This window comes from Chenopodium album, chromosome 5 (genome assembly GCF_948465745.1).
Source record: "Chenopodium album chromosome 5, dcCheAlbu1.1, whole genome shotgun sequence".
NCBI classification, from domain to species: Eukaryota; Viridiplantae; Streptophyta; class Magnoliopsida; order Caryophyllales; family Amaranthaceae; genus Chenopodium; species Chenopodium album.
In genome coordinates this window covers 33,016,453-33,032,461 of record NC_137838.1, presented here as the reverse complement: position 1 = coordinate 33,032,461, position 16,009 = coordinate 33,016,453, and the positions used below count along the sequence as shown (strand labels likewise).

The following is a 16,009-nucleotide window of genomic DNA, read 5'->3' as shown; positions in this document are numbered from 1 at the left end:
GTGCTGTGGGATCACATCATCCCAGTCAAGGCATTCACCACTGCTACCATTCCCACCTTCGCCCCCTTCTTGGGTAACGTCCACATCCGGCTGGCTACCATTGCGCGGTTTAGACACCGACCTTGGAGCTACAGTGTGACTCATAGATCCTATTTCAGATACGGGGTATTCGACACTTGGGAGAGGAACACAACCATGTGTTTCGTTGTACTTCTTACGGTGTACCTTCACGACCTCCCTTAGCTTGGACAGAGACGCAAGTACCATGTCCACGGTATTTTCATCAATGACAGAAGCTTCGTCACACAGTGGCTCAAAAGCAGTCATAATTTTATTATACCTTCTCACCTCTGGGGTTTGTGTCGGGTCATGATAAGCAACCTTCACCCTTGTATGCTTCCTAACTATGTGTTTCCTCCACCGATTTAAAATATATTTTTGTGGTATCTCAGATACCCCATTTTGGTCCATAATTTTTATAGAGTGCTTGCATAATATGCCATGGGTTTCAAACTTACGACATTCACACGACACCTCTTTCGTCTCTGTGTTAAACCTGACGCGGTAGCAACGTCTTCTATAGGTAATAACCTCTTCGCTTAGCCCTTCAAGAACAATCCACACCCTATCTTCGAGTACATACTCTTTGGTATGATCATGAACAACCCTTTCACTCATACCATGACAATACATCATCCTAGCCAACTCCTTCTGAACCTCTTGGAATTTACGATCAGTGTACAACCTTTAAAATATTTTCTCAACCTTAAAACTGCTTATTAGGCGGCGAACGTACTTCATACATCTGGCATCAGCTGCACTCTCATCTTTGACCCTTTTCCCCATTGCCATAGTATACTTTAGTGGAAACTCATGCAGTCTTGTTTTGCGGTTGACAAATTTGTCAAAAAAGCTATTTATGCTCTCAACCCTTTGGGTTGTTTTCATTCCTGCCCAGAAATACTCTTTCATGAATGCAGGTACCCACATATGCCTCTCCTGAAAAAGTTCATTAAGCCATTCATTATCTTCCAACTTGTAGAGCTTATTGAGTTCCAACCAACTTTTCTCAAACTCTTCAACGGTAACGCTCTGGTATACAACAACTTTCAACGGGCTCTTAAATTCATGGTACCTATCACGTATTGTGCAAATACAGTAAATGATAAACAGTAAGATAGCGTACGTATAGCTGTATTTGTACATACTTGCGAAAATTTAGTTTGTTTTTTAATCCTGTAGAAGAATGAAACAACGACGACCAATAACTTACAGGGTGAATGCTCCAAGATTTTCCGGGATCTTCTTCATAATGTGCCATATACACCATCGATGGCGGGAGTTTGGCATAATTTCAGCTAACGGCTTCCTCATCGCTGTAGCTTGGTCTGTAAGTATGGCCATCGGAGCTTTGTTCCTCATACATTCTACCCACTGGCGAAATACCCAAGAATATGTCTCGCAATCTTCACGAGAAACAAGAGCACAACCGAGTAGAATTGACTGACCGTTATGGTTCACCCCAACAAAGTTTGCAAATGGAAGTTCATAGCGATTTGTTAGATAAGTGGCATCGAAGCACACAACATCCCCAAACTCTTCATATGCTGCCCGACTGCGTGCATCGACCCAGGCGACGTCCTTCAGGCGACCTTCTGCATCCAAACGGTGAGCGTGATAGAAGTTTGAATTATCGGCTTGCATATCTTCAAAGTAACGCATCATTGCTGCAGCGTCACCACCCTCCATTTTAAGCTTCCTCGCCTTATACACCTCATGCTCAAGGTCCTTCACACTAGGTAACACCACACGCTTGCGGGATAAACCACCGTGAATTTGAGTTACGAAAACACCCTGTTCGTATAAGTTTTCTAACTGCTTCCGAACACCAGACGTGACTCTTCATTCTATACTCCTTCACCAGCTTAGATTTGGACGGGGTAGGATTATGATTGTTATGTTCATTGTTCACTTCTTTTATAACCCATTCACCTTCCTCGTTGACACCAGCATATACCGTAGCACCACATTGACACTTTTTGGAGGTCCTCTTCCCCTGCTTTAGCTCATCTTGTCCTATAACCCCATTCACCTTACCACCACACCCGAACACTTCCATCGCCTTAGCCCTCTTCTTAACCTCCCTTAGCGCCCTCATGTTAGGAGCACCCCAGCATTCACACCGCCATCTTGACCCCCTACGCTCCTTGGTTTTCTTTGAAAAATTTCCTTGAGTGCGAGTAACCACAAACCCCTTTTGCTCGGCGTACTATTTATAATATATCTCAATATCCTGCCAGCTTCTAAAAACCATACCCACCCTCGGTGGTTCTACAATGGTAACCACATTAACCCGGTTGTTAGACACAATAGTTTCAATTGTTTGGATCGGAGATTAGTATACAACAGTGTTACTACTTGGAATTCCTCTCACAGCATGATCAAGGGTTCACAACAAGGACTCACCAACGACGGAATCAACCATGTTATTGTCAGGCTCTGCACTGACACAAGTCATCGATTCAGAACATATGAAACTGGGGTTATTATCATCACCCAAACGAATTCCACCTACAGAAGTAACAACATCTTCCTCTATCATCGCTTCATCTACAATCGTATCCATAGTTGAACACACGTAAAACAGATCTACCTACAATTCAAATTGAGTAATTCTAATCAACTTACAAGATAAATCAACTTATTATACATCAAACCATCATAATATCAAGAAAGGAGATGCGATGATGAACTTACTTTGGGGCTTGGTATTCTCTATAGAGGCAATACCATTTCACATTCTCCTCTTGAATTGCTTAGCTCATCTATTTATCAACAGATCCACCTACAATTCAAATTGAGTAATTCTTACAAGATAAATCAACTTATTATACTTACTTTTTTGCTCGCTATAGACGGTATTCGCTATAGAGGCTCCTCTTGAATTGCTATAGAGGCTCCTCTTGAATGCTTAGGTCGTCTATTGTCTTTTGCTCTTCTTCTACAGTAGCTAACCATAGTTAACAAGCGTTAGATGGGCAACTAACGGAAACAAACTTGGCATCCAAATGATTGCTAAACGGTGCAAAACGGAGCAAATAAAAGTTGAAGGTGAGGTGTTCAAAATTCTTCAACTAATGGCCACGGTTTTCCCACTTATTTACAATTCATGCCATCAGATTAACGAATTTCGCAAATCTGGGGCATGAATATGTATTCGCCGCAAATTAACAAAAGCAATATATTCAATTAAATAATATGTAATATACTCCCTAATTTACAACATGGTAACACCAAGCACTTTCCTAAACGATGATTTTGCCACCCAATTCTCCTAAACGTTGATTTTGCCACCCAATTCAAATATTACACCAATACAAGGACATTACATCAAAATTTCTCTTTTGTCCCAACTCCCAAATTTCAAGTCATCCCAACAACATAATCAAAGCAAGACCAAAAGCTATATGCAAGAACCTAATTACTCTTAGCTCATCACCTACACTAATTTTGTTGCTTAATCTCAGCTCATGTATTGGACATGAGCAAAAGCTGCTTACCGAGCTTTCTCTCCACCATCGAAACTGGTTTTGATGGAGTATAATCCACCATTAATTCCTCTTAATTCAATTCACCCATTCTTTGTTCAGTTTTTAGCATGTAAACATAATTGATATCCAAGAAAGAGAAACAATACATAACACCCAAAAGGTTGCAAATATCTAGAATTTCAGCATGCAACGTTTCAGTCAATACTCAATAGCAAGTTTAACAACCAATTTACTTTTAAGTGTTCCGACTCTGATAATCTATGTTATACATATGTGAGCCCATATCCCTCTGGCAACCATAGTGTAAGATCTCTTCCATGTTTTTCCAGTGAGTCATCACTCCCTATTTTAGCCATGACACCAATCACATCCCTGCACATCAAACTTGCAAGCTAAGCTCTGAACTGAAAGCAACATGCAACAATTTCTAAAGGGAGCAAAAAATAATCAAGAGACGAAAAATTGATGAGTTGAGCATAAAATTCACACACACAGCTTTAGATTGTTTCTTAGTAGTTAGTACTACATTTAACACAACAAAGCTTAAGTATAGAAAGTATTTCAAATATAAACAATGAAGCACAATATCAGATTCTCGAGAATTATCTATTATTAGTAGTCTGGGCATTAACCACAAAACCCCAACTCACAAATTGCACTATATATGCTTGAAAATAACACAGCACAAATCCATAAATAGATCTAGTAGTTTTGGATCTCCCCTCCAGCAGAAGCATACAACTCCAAGTAGAAACAAAGTAATTGCTTTCTTGAAGGGCATAAATGAAACTGAGGTTATAATGGGACAAGTGACACGTCCAAAATTTGTACAGAAGAAAACTTAGGAATACTAGGGGTGCTCCACGTGGGCGTTGCGCGCGAAACAATTTGATAGAACCTTTATGAAAAATATGATGATTTAGTTACGTTTGAGGCTGGTGTACACCTTGTAATAGCTTGGGTCACACACAAGAGTGTGTCCCGATGTAGTGAAATATACTGAATTTATTTGCTTAGTTGTTTAACTTAGATTTAAATTAGAAGTGTATATGTTAATAGGTTTAATTATTGTCTATTGCAAAATACTTTTAGAGATGTTTTTAAGTTTAGATTTTAGAAATATATTTTGAATGTGCTTGTGTGAATATTTTCGTTCATTCCAAATTAGGTGGCAATTCTTAAAAGTGTGTCTATTTGGCCAATAACGAATTCACTTTCCAAGCTTTCAATATTTTTGACAATATGAAAAGAAACATAAAAACAATTAAAAAAATGCCTTGTTTATTACAAAGTAGATTGTAAAATATGAATGGAAATCAAAGTAATATTAGTATTTTAAAAGTGTAACGTGTTTGAAAGGAAACTGATGTGATATTTAAATAGCACCCAATTTTTCCGATTCGGCCGTTCGATCTATGATTTCTCATTCATGGACGTTGATAAGATCCTTCCAATTAAGCTATTTCCAAAGAAAATAAAAAATAAAAAAATGCATTGCCTCTCTCCCAACTGTCTCTCATTCATTGCGTCAAAAAAATCTCTCTCATTCTCCTTCTTGGTCTGATGTTCAGAGAGTGAGGTTGTCCCTTAATAGTTGCATGATAAGAGAGCAGTCCTTGTAAATTTCTTCACCCATAGTATGTGGCTTCTTCAAATGCCTATCAATATATATAAATTTAGTGGACTATTAGATACTCTACCACATGGAAATTGTCAAATTGAAGGCATCAGTATATAACCAATGTATAGCAACACCTAGGAATAAAATTGATTACATAAACAGGCATACAAAAGCTAAGCTAAATTACTTGAAATACAATTAAGGTTCTCAAGACCTAATCTAATGGAATGAGTTGGTGGCAAATCTGTATGAGCAATTTCCTAGAAGACGAATAAAATAAGATATTATGTCAAATAATAAGCTCAATACCATACTTGCTACTTAAAATATGATAATATATGCCTAAACCAAAACCACAAAGGTGAAGAAAATATCTTCAGAATTGCAGAGAGCTCATGTACGTAGAGCAAGTAATACGGTTGCCCATCTTGTAGCTCGATGGGATACCTGTGATAGTGATGAACATGTATGTTTTGGCAACTTCCCCCCAAAGCATTAAAAAAAAAAAGTATAAATGCATCATCAAATATAAACCACACATCATATATCCACAAACCCCTTTTTTTCTATACCACCATAGAGAACAATTAGACATGTTCTAGACAGATTTGTCAAGCCAAAGCCACATAAATTTATGCATCTCATATTGATTATCTTTACTTGTCATAGTTTTCAAGATAATATGCAAAGATATCAATAACCCAGTACACACTCTTAGAAAAATCTTATTGGTAAAGACATTAATCACCACAGCTAGCTATTTGGAAATTTAAAGACCTTTATACAGGAGAGAAGAGAATCACATAACTTTATCCAATTTTAGCTCCCATTTGGGGGAAAATAGTCCTATGTTAGACTCCTTAACTCCTATCATGTAAGAAGACTAATTAGCTCAACCAGAAATTTCTATAATTTCAGCATGCATTGTTTCAGTAAAAAGCAACCATTTTACTTCTAAGTGTTCCAACTTCAATAATAACATAGTTGAGTAATTATTTTCCTCCAAAAGAGAAATTTTCAACTTATAATACCTCATTTTGTCCCCTAAAAATCAATATTAAATAAAAATTGCACTACATTAGCTAGCTTAGTTTCCAATGAAAATCTAATACATTGTATGTTACTCAAGAAAGCTATCAATCTTCCACGTTGTTTTCTCTTTTGTTACAACTGTAATTCATCAAAAAAGAATGATCTCCACTACCCATTTCTTATTGCACTTACTTCAAGCTCAACACCATGGAAAACCAACCACTCATATCAACTGCCAAGCAACTCCTTTCATTCACACGTGTTAACATACCAATCCTAACCATAACAAATAGACTGATCTAGCAATTTATCCAATTTAGGTGATGAGGCATTTATCACACCTCTTGACCACTAAACCAAAACTACCAGGTACTCATTATGCAATTTACAATAAAAGGCTACAAAAAGTACAAGGAAATCCTAACTAACACTTTAACAGATGGTTAAATAAAACATGAAATAAAAGAATTACATGCAATGTTTCCTCTATGCATAATGTTCAAGCAATAAACCAAGTTACCCATCACATTCCAGAACTTAATCTGAATGCAGTAATGCACCAATATTACTTACTTGTTTTAGCTCATGCATCAGCTCTTGCCTCACACGCTCCATTAGTGATGGGATGAGGCTCCAAATCCCATGGTATCTAGGCCGTCCAAACCTCTATCAAACAAGTTACCATCATTGTCTATGAGATCATCTTTGTCATCGGGCATAGTAGCCCCCGTGCCTTCAATGGGAGAGACTCCTGAACACAGGAGAGCACAATTTACTAACATCAGTATGCTATCCTAGCACCAATAAACTGGACAAGTACCTTTTCCTCCTCTCACATGAACAAAGTTGCAAGTACCTTTTTGTATACTATCTGCATCATATAGTTTCAACTCCTAGATTTTGACCCAATTTTGTAAGATCCCAAAACCCTATACCAAAGTTTCACAAACAAAATCAAATTGCAACAAATCAAATGACAAATTAAGAACAACATCAAAAATTAAGAAAAGAGAAAGAAGAATTACAAATTCCCGGACGACGCCCTTGTAAACCAAGGTAAAAAGCCAAATATCACCGTTGCTTCATTGTGGCAATGTATGCAATCAAATATCTCATAACAGCACGGTGCGCAATGGGAGCTCTAAATGGCTTCAAGTTAGAGCTACATACAGAAACTCAAACACTTAGAGATCATCCTCATCTTATTAACTTGTTCCTAAAACATAATCTAAACGTTTTTAAATTATCAGTTTTAACAGAATCTTTCATGAAATCTACCATCAAAACCATTATAAAAAGACAGCAGTATTACAAATTTGAAATTATAAACACCATTGCTACCTATATATAATTGAAGAAATCAAGACAATGAACCAGCAACGAAGTTGAGAGATAAATGCATAACCAAGCACAAAATCAGCAAACAATGTATCAAATGTAATTAACATTGCACAATCTCCCAGCAACAAAGGTATCAAGAGAAATACTTATGCATCTCAACATGGAATTTCAAGCTTCTTGAGCTTAAGAGTGCGAACGACAAGCAACTTTTGAAGGTCCCCAAACTCAGACTCAAGCTTCCCCACATGAGCCTCTACTCCTTTCCCTTTCCTATTCAAAAACTCCAATACTTTGACCTTCACTGTCATATCAAACAACACATCAAGCCCTCAAATAAAAGTTAAAACCAAACTAATAAAGGAATATCTCTAATGGGTTCTGCACAAAATCCAATTTCATTTCCAAAAATAATGAAGCAAAGTCCATAAATTGTAATTTAAAAAAGAAAATTTAATCTCACAACAAAGACAAAGGAGAATCAAGAGTTTCATAAATTGGTTGTATTATTATTATAATGGATTGTTATTGCTAACTAAGTATACAAGGTGAAGGATTTTGTCTAGTGTGGCCAACAATAGGTTGGCGAACAAAATCTGGATAATACCCTAGAGCAAAAATCATGAATAAAATAGCAGAAAACACCATTCAACACCAAAAATCGTACAAAACCCATATCAAACAAGAATAAACTAACACAAATACTATAGTAATCCCAAATGAAACATCTAAATCTAATTAATCTTAAAACCCTAAAAGTAAAAAACTACTACGTAATATAATACATTAAGAATAACACAAATTCAAGAAAAGCCCATAAAACTGATCAAAAAGAATATCCAATGTTGCTCAGCCCAGCATTTATGTCCACCCTGAGGGCTGATCCATGATGCGCAATGCATGGATTGGCCATCTATACACAAGGGCACAAAGGCCATTATTTCTAAAATGTGAAAAAAGGCCTAAATTTAAGAGATCGTTAGGAACCCTGTTTATATAACCCAAACCCAAGGTTTTCAAGTACACACATACCATGTTCCCCTTCTGCAGTCCTCCAGGATTCAAAGGGTGATCACAAGGCAAGGTCAAGTTCTAGTAAGAAATAGATCAATACTTCAAAATATTTTCATTTTTCACATTGCAACAGTGATTATTGATAATAAATCTGATAAACAAGATATTAAGCTATCACATAGCAATATGAAATCAAAATGCCTAGGATGAAAAAAAAGTTAGCCCATCTTTTTCCATCTAATCCTTAAAACAACCTTTTTCTTATAATCATGAACCACGAGGAAGAACATATGTCAAAACCATTACCACATTAGAAAGACAAAAATAATAATGTGACAAACCATATTAAAATATTAAATTTAGGTAATTACCTGTCTCGTATTAGATATTTCTACATCGTCAGGGACTATTGGTACTTGCTGAAAAGAAGAAAGGATCACGATTAATATCTTGAATATAAACAAAGCTACATAGCTTATAATGAGAAGAGTGGTGAGGAAAGAGGAGAAGGAAAAAAAAAACTTATCAACCTGTGGTTAGTTGTCACCCGAGCTCATCAAAATAGCAAAATGTTGCTTCGTTGAATGCTTGACCTTCAATTGCAAACTTTTGGGCACCACTATTCATTCCCAAATGAACCTCACCTCAGACAGCAGCCAATAAGTCAATGATATGATATATCCAAGTCAATAAAGGGAAAATGTCTTCAAACACAGCGACTAATAAGCAAACCACTAATGAAAAGAATTCATTAGCATGGTATATAATAGCTCATTCTTGCTGAAGTAAATATAGTATTCACAAGAAGTCAAGAACAAATACATATTTACTTTTTCACAGCATTGTTACAAAACTTCTGATAAGTTTATGACCCGGGAAGCAAGACATAATGCTAAAGCTGAGAAGAATAGATGATTTTCACTAACATTATTAGGGATGAGCTGACAATTTTGTTTCAAAACTTGAATTATAACATCATTAGTGAGATTTCATGAATCATTGCTATTGTGGGATTTCTGGCCATGTTCTTTCTACATAACTTGATGAATAATTTTTTCCTTCATCACACCTTGATTTTGGGATAAGCATCAGCACAATTTTTAATCAAGTCAAACATATCAAAGTGGGCAATACTTTAGGGATAGAATAATGAAAAACTTAATCAGTCATCCTCTCAATTTCTTGGTTCGCTATAATATTTTTTGCATGAAAAAAAGACAATGTTACTTAATGTTACTTAAATAAGCACAAAGAAATCATCACAAAACACTTTGATTGAACCAGACTTCTAGCAAAATTAGCAAACATACAGCTAAAATTAATATCAAATTAAACAAAACCACTCAAAAAGACAAAAAAAAATCTTAAAATGAGAGTTAAAAAAATGAAATTGATTATACATTTTAAACCCTAATAACTAAATAGTCTAAATGTGTACTGTCCCAAAAGAAGAAGAAGAAAAAAAAACTAAATGTGTAAGGATTTGAGATGGCTGCACAATTCTACAAAGCCAAACTGATTTAGTTTTTATGAAAAAAAAGGATATGAAGATGCCACACACCAATTATCATAGTCATCAACATCTGCAAAAGGCCTCCTCGCTACAAATGGAGTCAGCTGTGAAATAAGCATCAACATTGCAACTGTAAGTAGGCTTCTAAAATTTTCAAAAAATTATGAAGATATTAAACATTGATTATATGGTTTTTTAAAAAAACAAATAGAAGAACAACAAAATTGAGAAACACAAATTAGAAACTGAATTTGAAAAAAAAAAGTTGAAACCGGATTGTATTGTATTTGCTAATAGAACCCATACTGATATCAACCCTAGAATTTCATGAATAATTCTCCAATTTACACGCTTAATCCCAAAATGACAATTGCAAATTATATACTTCGTACAAACCTTTCAATTTAAATAATGAATAGCAAAATTAACAAGAAACACTTGTTAGAACCAGATTTCCATTGAGAAATTAGCAATAATCATATGAAAATTGTGCCCTTTCAGACTTCTAACACAAAAAAAAATGAACTTTGGGTATTTCTCTAATTAACCCAAATTATACTCGTACATTAATCCCGAAAAATCACCAAAAATCTACATATTTACTCAATAAAAATCCAGAAAAATTGAGAGAGGAGTGAGGAAATGGTACCTCAGCAGCGAGATACTCAAGGACAGCAGAAAAGTAGACAGGAGAACTAGAACCGACCCTCTGAGCATCTCAGCCCTTCTTCAAGAATCTCACAATGTGACCCCACCGGAAACTAAGATCGACCCAACCGCTCTGATCTTGACTGTGGCGCCATTTAGCAGACCAGATCTATCAAAATAAATCAACAAATTTAGTACATATTGGCAAAATAAACATCTAACACTCAATCAATCGAACCCTTAGTAAAATTTAGCAATTGACAGGTAACAAAAACAAATATCTTTGACCGATCATTTCACCTTCACCTTCGTTCTAGATCCGTTTTCTATCTCCTCGTTCGACGGCTATTTGTCCTTCCATTCCTCGATCTCTGTAGTGGCTATTTGGCGGTGGATGGCAGGCCGACAAAATTAAACTGAGATAGAGAAAGCGTGCAAGTTTCCGACACCGAAAACCTGTGAATTGCCTTGATCGGTGGTCACAGCTAAATTGAATAGCTTAGTTTATAAGTTGCATTTGATGGAGGTGAGAAAGCTGCATTTGCCTTGTTGATGGTTGTAGAGAAAGTGAACATGGAAGAACAGAAAAAAAAGGGGCGTATGGAAGAGACACTACGGAGGTACAGGAAAGTAAAAAGTAAAAAGTTAGATATTGCAGAAGAAAGAAAAGCCAATGGTCAAGATTCCAAACAATGCATGCTTAGAGCAGCCACAATGGTAAGTAGCACCCTCCCCACAACTCTCTCTCTCCTCCATTTGAGCTACCTCACCATTGTAGGAGGTGACTCATGGGTTACCCATTTGATGGGGATGCCATCTCTGGCAAGTCACCAAATGCCTCGGCCCACGTGAAGAAGAGTGTTGCATTTCTTTTTTTTTTTTTGCCAATTTTTGTTAAAAAACGGTACCGTTTTGACTGATTTAAAAAAAAAAAAAAATTACCTGAAATTTCTGACGTGCGTCAGGGAGGACGCGGTCCACCAGATTTACGCCAAATTTCCACTTGCTTTTGTCTTGATTTAATTGTAGCCATTGACTTTATGGCTGTTGCAGGTTATATTTTCAAGTAAGTTTTATCTCTTAAAAAAATTTCAACGGTAATAAAAAAAAATCTGCTCTGAATTTATAAAAAAAAAAATTTACCAACGGCTTTCTTATATTTTTGCCTATAAAAAGAGACCAATATTGCATATGTTATTCACACTTAAATTTTTTACCATCCCTCTACTAACCCACAAAAGCTAAGTTATATATTAACTAAACCCAAAAATATAATAGTAGTCCTAATTATGGATCCTAATATTCCTAATAATCAAGGAAATAATTTCTACTCCCCAAATAACCCAAATAATCCAAATTACCAAATTAGTTCCAATTCTCCAAATTTTCAAGCTAATCTCCACTTTGATCCAAATGGTCTTGCTAATCCAAATGTTCAAAGAATGTTATATTATAACATTCCTAACCGACCAATTATAAATCTTAATCAGCAGTTTCCTAACCAGTTTCAACAACAGTTTCCTAACCAATTTCAACAACAGTTCATGAATCGAATTCCCTAAAATTTTCCTTCTGGTTTAATGTTCCCAATGTCTCAACACGTTGGAAACCAAGTGGAGAATATTCCAACAACTCCCGGGGGAGATGGAAGTAGCAACAAAACTCCTCCTGAAAGAAATGTCAATGATGATGAAAATGAAGATGATGACGTTGATGGTGAAGATCCGCTAGATAGCAACACCACCTCGTCAAATGCAAAGTGGTGCACAAGAAGACGACGCACTTGTCTCAGCTTGGATAGAATGTACGATTGAAGATCCGGAGACAGCAACTGATCAGAGGTTGGCTATGATGTGGAAATCCATATATGATTTGTATGAGCAAGCCAGGAAAGACAATTCTTCCACTATCCGAAGCAGAACCTTGAGAGCTATGAAAGGTCGTTGGGGTAGAATAAACAAAGATGTGAACCTATGGGTTGGGTGCTATGTTGCGGCACAACGTAGAAATGCAAGTGGTACCAACACTTACAATGTCATGACTGAAGCTCAAGAAATGTATAGTGCATCATGTAACGGAGCCCGGTTCACTTTAATCAGTATATGGGATGTGTTAAAAAAATCTGATAAATGGAGGCCAACAAACAAGAAAGTGTCGAATACTAGTGAAAGTGATAGCTCCAAAAGATCAGAATCAGATACTCTAACGGAAGTAAGTCGGCGTGGACGTCCAGATGGGGTGAAAAAGGCAAAAAGAAAAGGTAAATCTGTAGCTAGTTCTGGAATTAGTAGTTTAGATTCGTTTACTCAAGCCCTATCAGAGATGAATGTGATGAAGGAGCAATACAAAAGTGTTGATGAGAAGAGAGCTGATGTAGCGCAACAAATGTTGGATTATCAAAAGGAGCGAGATGTTGAGAAGAAAAAGAGGAAAGAGGAGGAAAAGAGGTTCAAGTTATTTAGTGTTCTACTTGCAAAACCAAACCTCTCTGAAGACGACCAACAACTATTTCAGAAATTGAAAGAGGAGTTCAGCCACCTTTTAGGCTAGTTATTTATGTTGTTAGTTTAATATTATTTTAAGTTACTTTAAGCTTCTTCAATGTTTGCCTTTTATGTTGTTGTTCATTTGGTATGATTTAACAATTATTTTCTAAGCATATGTAAAACTTGTTTTAATTAATGCTATTTAAATATAATTTAAGTCATTCTCTTTAATCTCATCTTCTACAGATATGGGCACAAACATTATTTGCAGTTGGATGGAAATCTGAAACCTTATCAGAAATCTCATCTTCTAGTGTTGCGTGCCTGTATAATAATTCGTAATTGGATAGAAATCAGGATATATGACCAGAATGATCAGAACATCTCATCATCTAGAGTTGTGTGCCAATACATGCTTTGTTTTGTAATTGGATAGAAATCTGAAAACCTTATCAGAAATTTCATCTTGTACTTTTTTGTGCCTATACATTATCTCATCTATAATTGTTTAAAATCATTCACAAATATCTATATAAGGCCTATTCACTTTGTAGTTCAACACACAACCAAAAATACCCTTCCTCACAAAAACAGTCTCACAACTCTTACCATATATACCCAAGAATGAATTCTGATTCAAATTCATCTAGTTCATCAAGTTCTGGTATTTTCGATTATATGGTGAACGACTATGTTGAGTGGCACGTATCAATTACTCAGAGGCGTAAGGAAGAGGAATTAATTGAGGAAGCGATCAATTCAGCTGTTGTTCCCCTTGTCACCTCTACTTTTCAGGTCCCAATCACTCCCGGTCCTGAGAAGCAAAGGTGGTACGTACCAAGAGATTGTGAAGATGCTGATACACGGTTATATAACGACTACTTCAGTCCCAACCCACTTTATAATGACGATATGTTTTGTCGAAGATTTCGCATGCGTAAACACGTTTTCACGCGCATTGTTGAGGAGCTAAGCGAAAGTAACAAATACTTTCGACAAAGGGCTGATGCCACTGGAAGACTTGGTGCTTCGGCTTTTCAAAAATGCACTGCGGCAATGAGGATGTTGGCTTATGGTACAGCAGCCGATGCAGTTGATGAATACCTCAAAATCGCGGCAAGTACATCAAGAGATTGTCTCCAGCACTTTGTTGAAGGGGTTATCTCTAAATTTGGACAAGAGTACCTGAGGAGGGCAACACCTTCAGATGTAGAGCGACTTCTTCGTGAAAGTGATGTTCGTGGATTCTCCGGTATGTTGGGGAGCATTGACTGCATGCATTGGGAGTGGAAAAATTGTCCACGTGCATGGAAAGGAATGTACCAAGGAAAAAGTAAAACTGCGACCATAATTTTAGAAGCTGTTGCTTCCAAAAACTTGTGGATATGGCATGCTTTTTTTGGCAGACCTGGTTCACTAAATGATATAAATGTCCTCCAACGGTCGCCAATGTTCGATGATATTTGTGAAGGTCGTGCCCCAGAGGTGAGTTTTAATGTGAATGGAAATAGATACAATATGGGATACTACCTTACAGATGGTATATATCCAAAATGGGCAGCATTTACAGCCATCAAGCTTCCACAAACTGCTAAGCAAAGATTATTTACGAGGAAGCAAGAAAGTTATCACAAAGATGTTGAGCGTGCCTTCGGAGTGTTACAAGCTCGATTCGCAATAATACGACAACCAGCTCTCGCATGGTCGACAGAAATCCTATGGAAAATTATAATGGCATGCATTATCATGCATAATATGATTGTTGAAGATGAGCGAGAGAACTATTTGCATTACGATGCATCTGAATTTATCACTGATCAACCTCAAAATATAGCTGGATCTTCAAACCAAGATATTAACCAACCATTCACTGTGAGAGAAGGACGACTACATAATCTCAGTTTAGCGGGTTACATGGCAAACATAAATAATGTCCGAGACAGGGAGACTCACGTGTCATTGAAAAAAGACTTGGTTGAGCACGTATGGAGTCGTTTTGGTAATGAATGACGATATCAAGTAGTCGGATAATTATTTTCTTATTTAATGTTTTTTTTTTCATTGTTATGTTTTCCCGTGTTCTTTTCAGTTCCGTCTATGAATTAAATGTGATATTGTTATTTTACGAGTAATAATAGTTAAGTCTTCAATATATTTTTATAATAATATTTAAATTAATCATGTCGTTATTACGAATACTTTGATAATTATTACAAATAATTATTACGCAAACTAAATTAATGACAAATTCAAGAACTTATAGATGCCATTACTTTGACTAACATGTTTATTAGAAGAACAATTAAACATAAACTCCATTGGTAGGAGAGACAAAACATGGTGGGGTATTGATAAAAGTAGGAGAGAGAATGGTGGGGTTACTCACCATTGTAGGCAAAATAAAAGGAGTGACTCAAGAGGGTGACTCAAGATAGTGGAATATGATGTGGAGGAAAAAAGTAGGGAAGAGAAAATTGTGAGCCACCCCACCAAAATCGAGGTGCAAGAACTTTGCCACACACTTGCCATGTCAGCAATCTCACACATGCAATAAGCACATGTGGTTACTGTTCATAAGGGAACAAGGTGAAACATTTTAAGGGTTGATTGATGATTGAAAATGGACAACGCTATGGCATCAATCAAATGATATTAGATCATTCGAGAATGTAGCCATGACAATCTGCACGAATCATTGGTGTAGATATATTTTTTTTATTTTTTATTTTTATTTATTTATTTTTTTTAGACAATGGTTATAATGGATAACAAACAAGCTACCCATGCTTCCTGCAATGTGTAGCAA

The 16,009-nt window shown here is 36.3% G+C and overlaps 1 protein-coding gene and 1 long non-coding RNA gene across 2 annotated transcripts; one reads left to right on the top strand and one right to left on the bottom strand.

Moving 5' to 3' along the window:
* Positions 1–4,794: 4,794 nt before the first annotated feature.
* LOC145632056 (uncharacterized) lies at positions 4,795–11,558 on the bottom strand. Its single transcript, XR_014112458.1, has 9 exons — positions 11,018–11,558; positions 10,719–10,886; positions 10,118–10,173; positions 9,087–9,195; positions 8,928–8,975; positions 7,230–7,846; positions 7,061–7,133; positions 6,778–6,955; positions 4,795–5,209 (listed from the first exon to the last, which is right to left on the bottom strand). It is a non-coding gene; the product is annotated as an uncharacterized LOC145632056 (long non-coding RNA).
* A 911-nt stretch (positions 11,559–12,469) lies between these two features.
* On the top strand, positions 12,470–13,267 carry LOC145632801 (uncharacterized). The gene has a single exon (XM_081685135.1). The coding sequence runs from the start codon at positions 12,470–12,472 to the stop codon at positions 13,265–13,267; it is 798 nt and encodes a 265-aa protein (XP_081541261.1).
* Positions 13,268–16,009: the final 2,742 nt, after the last annotated feature.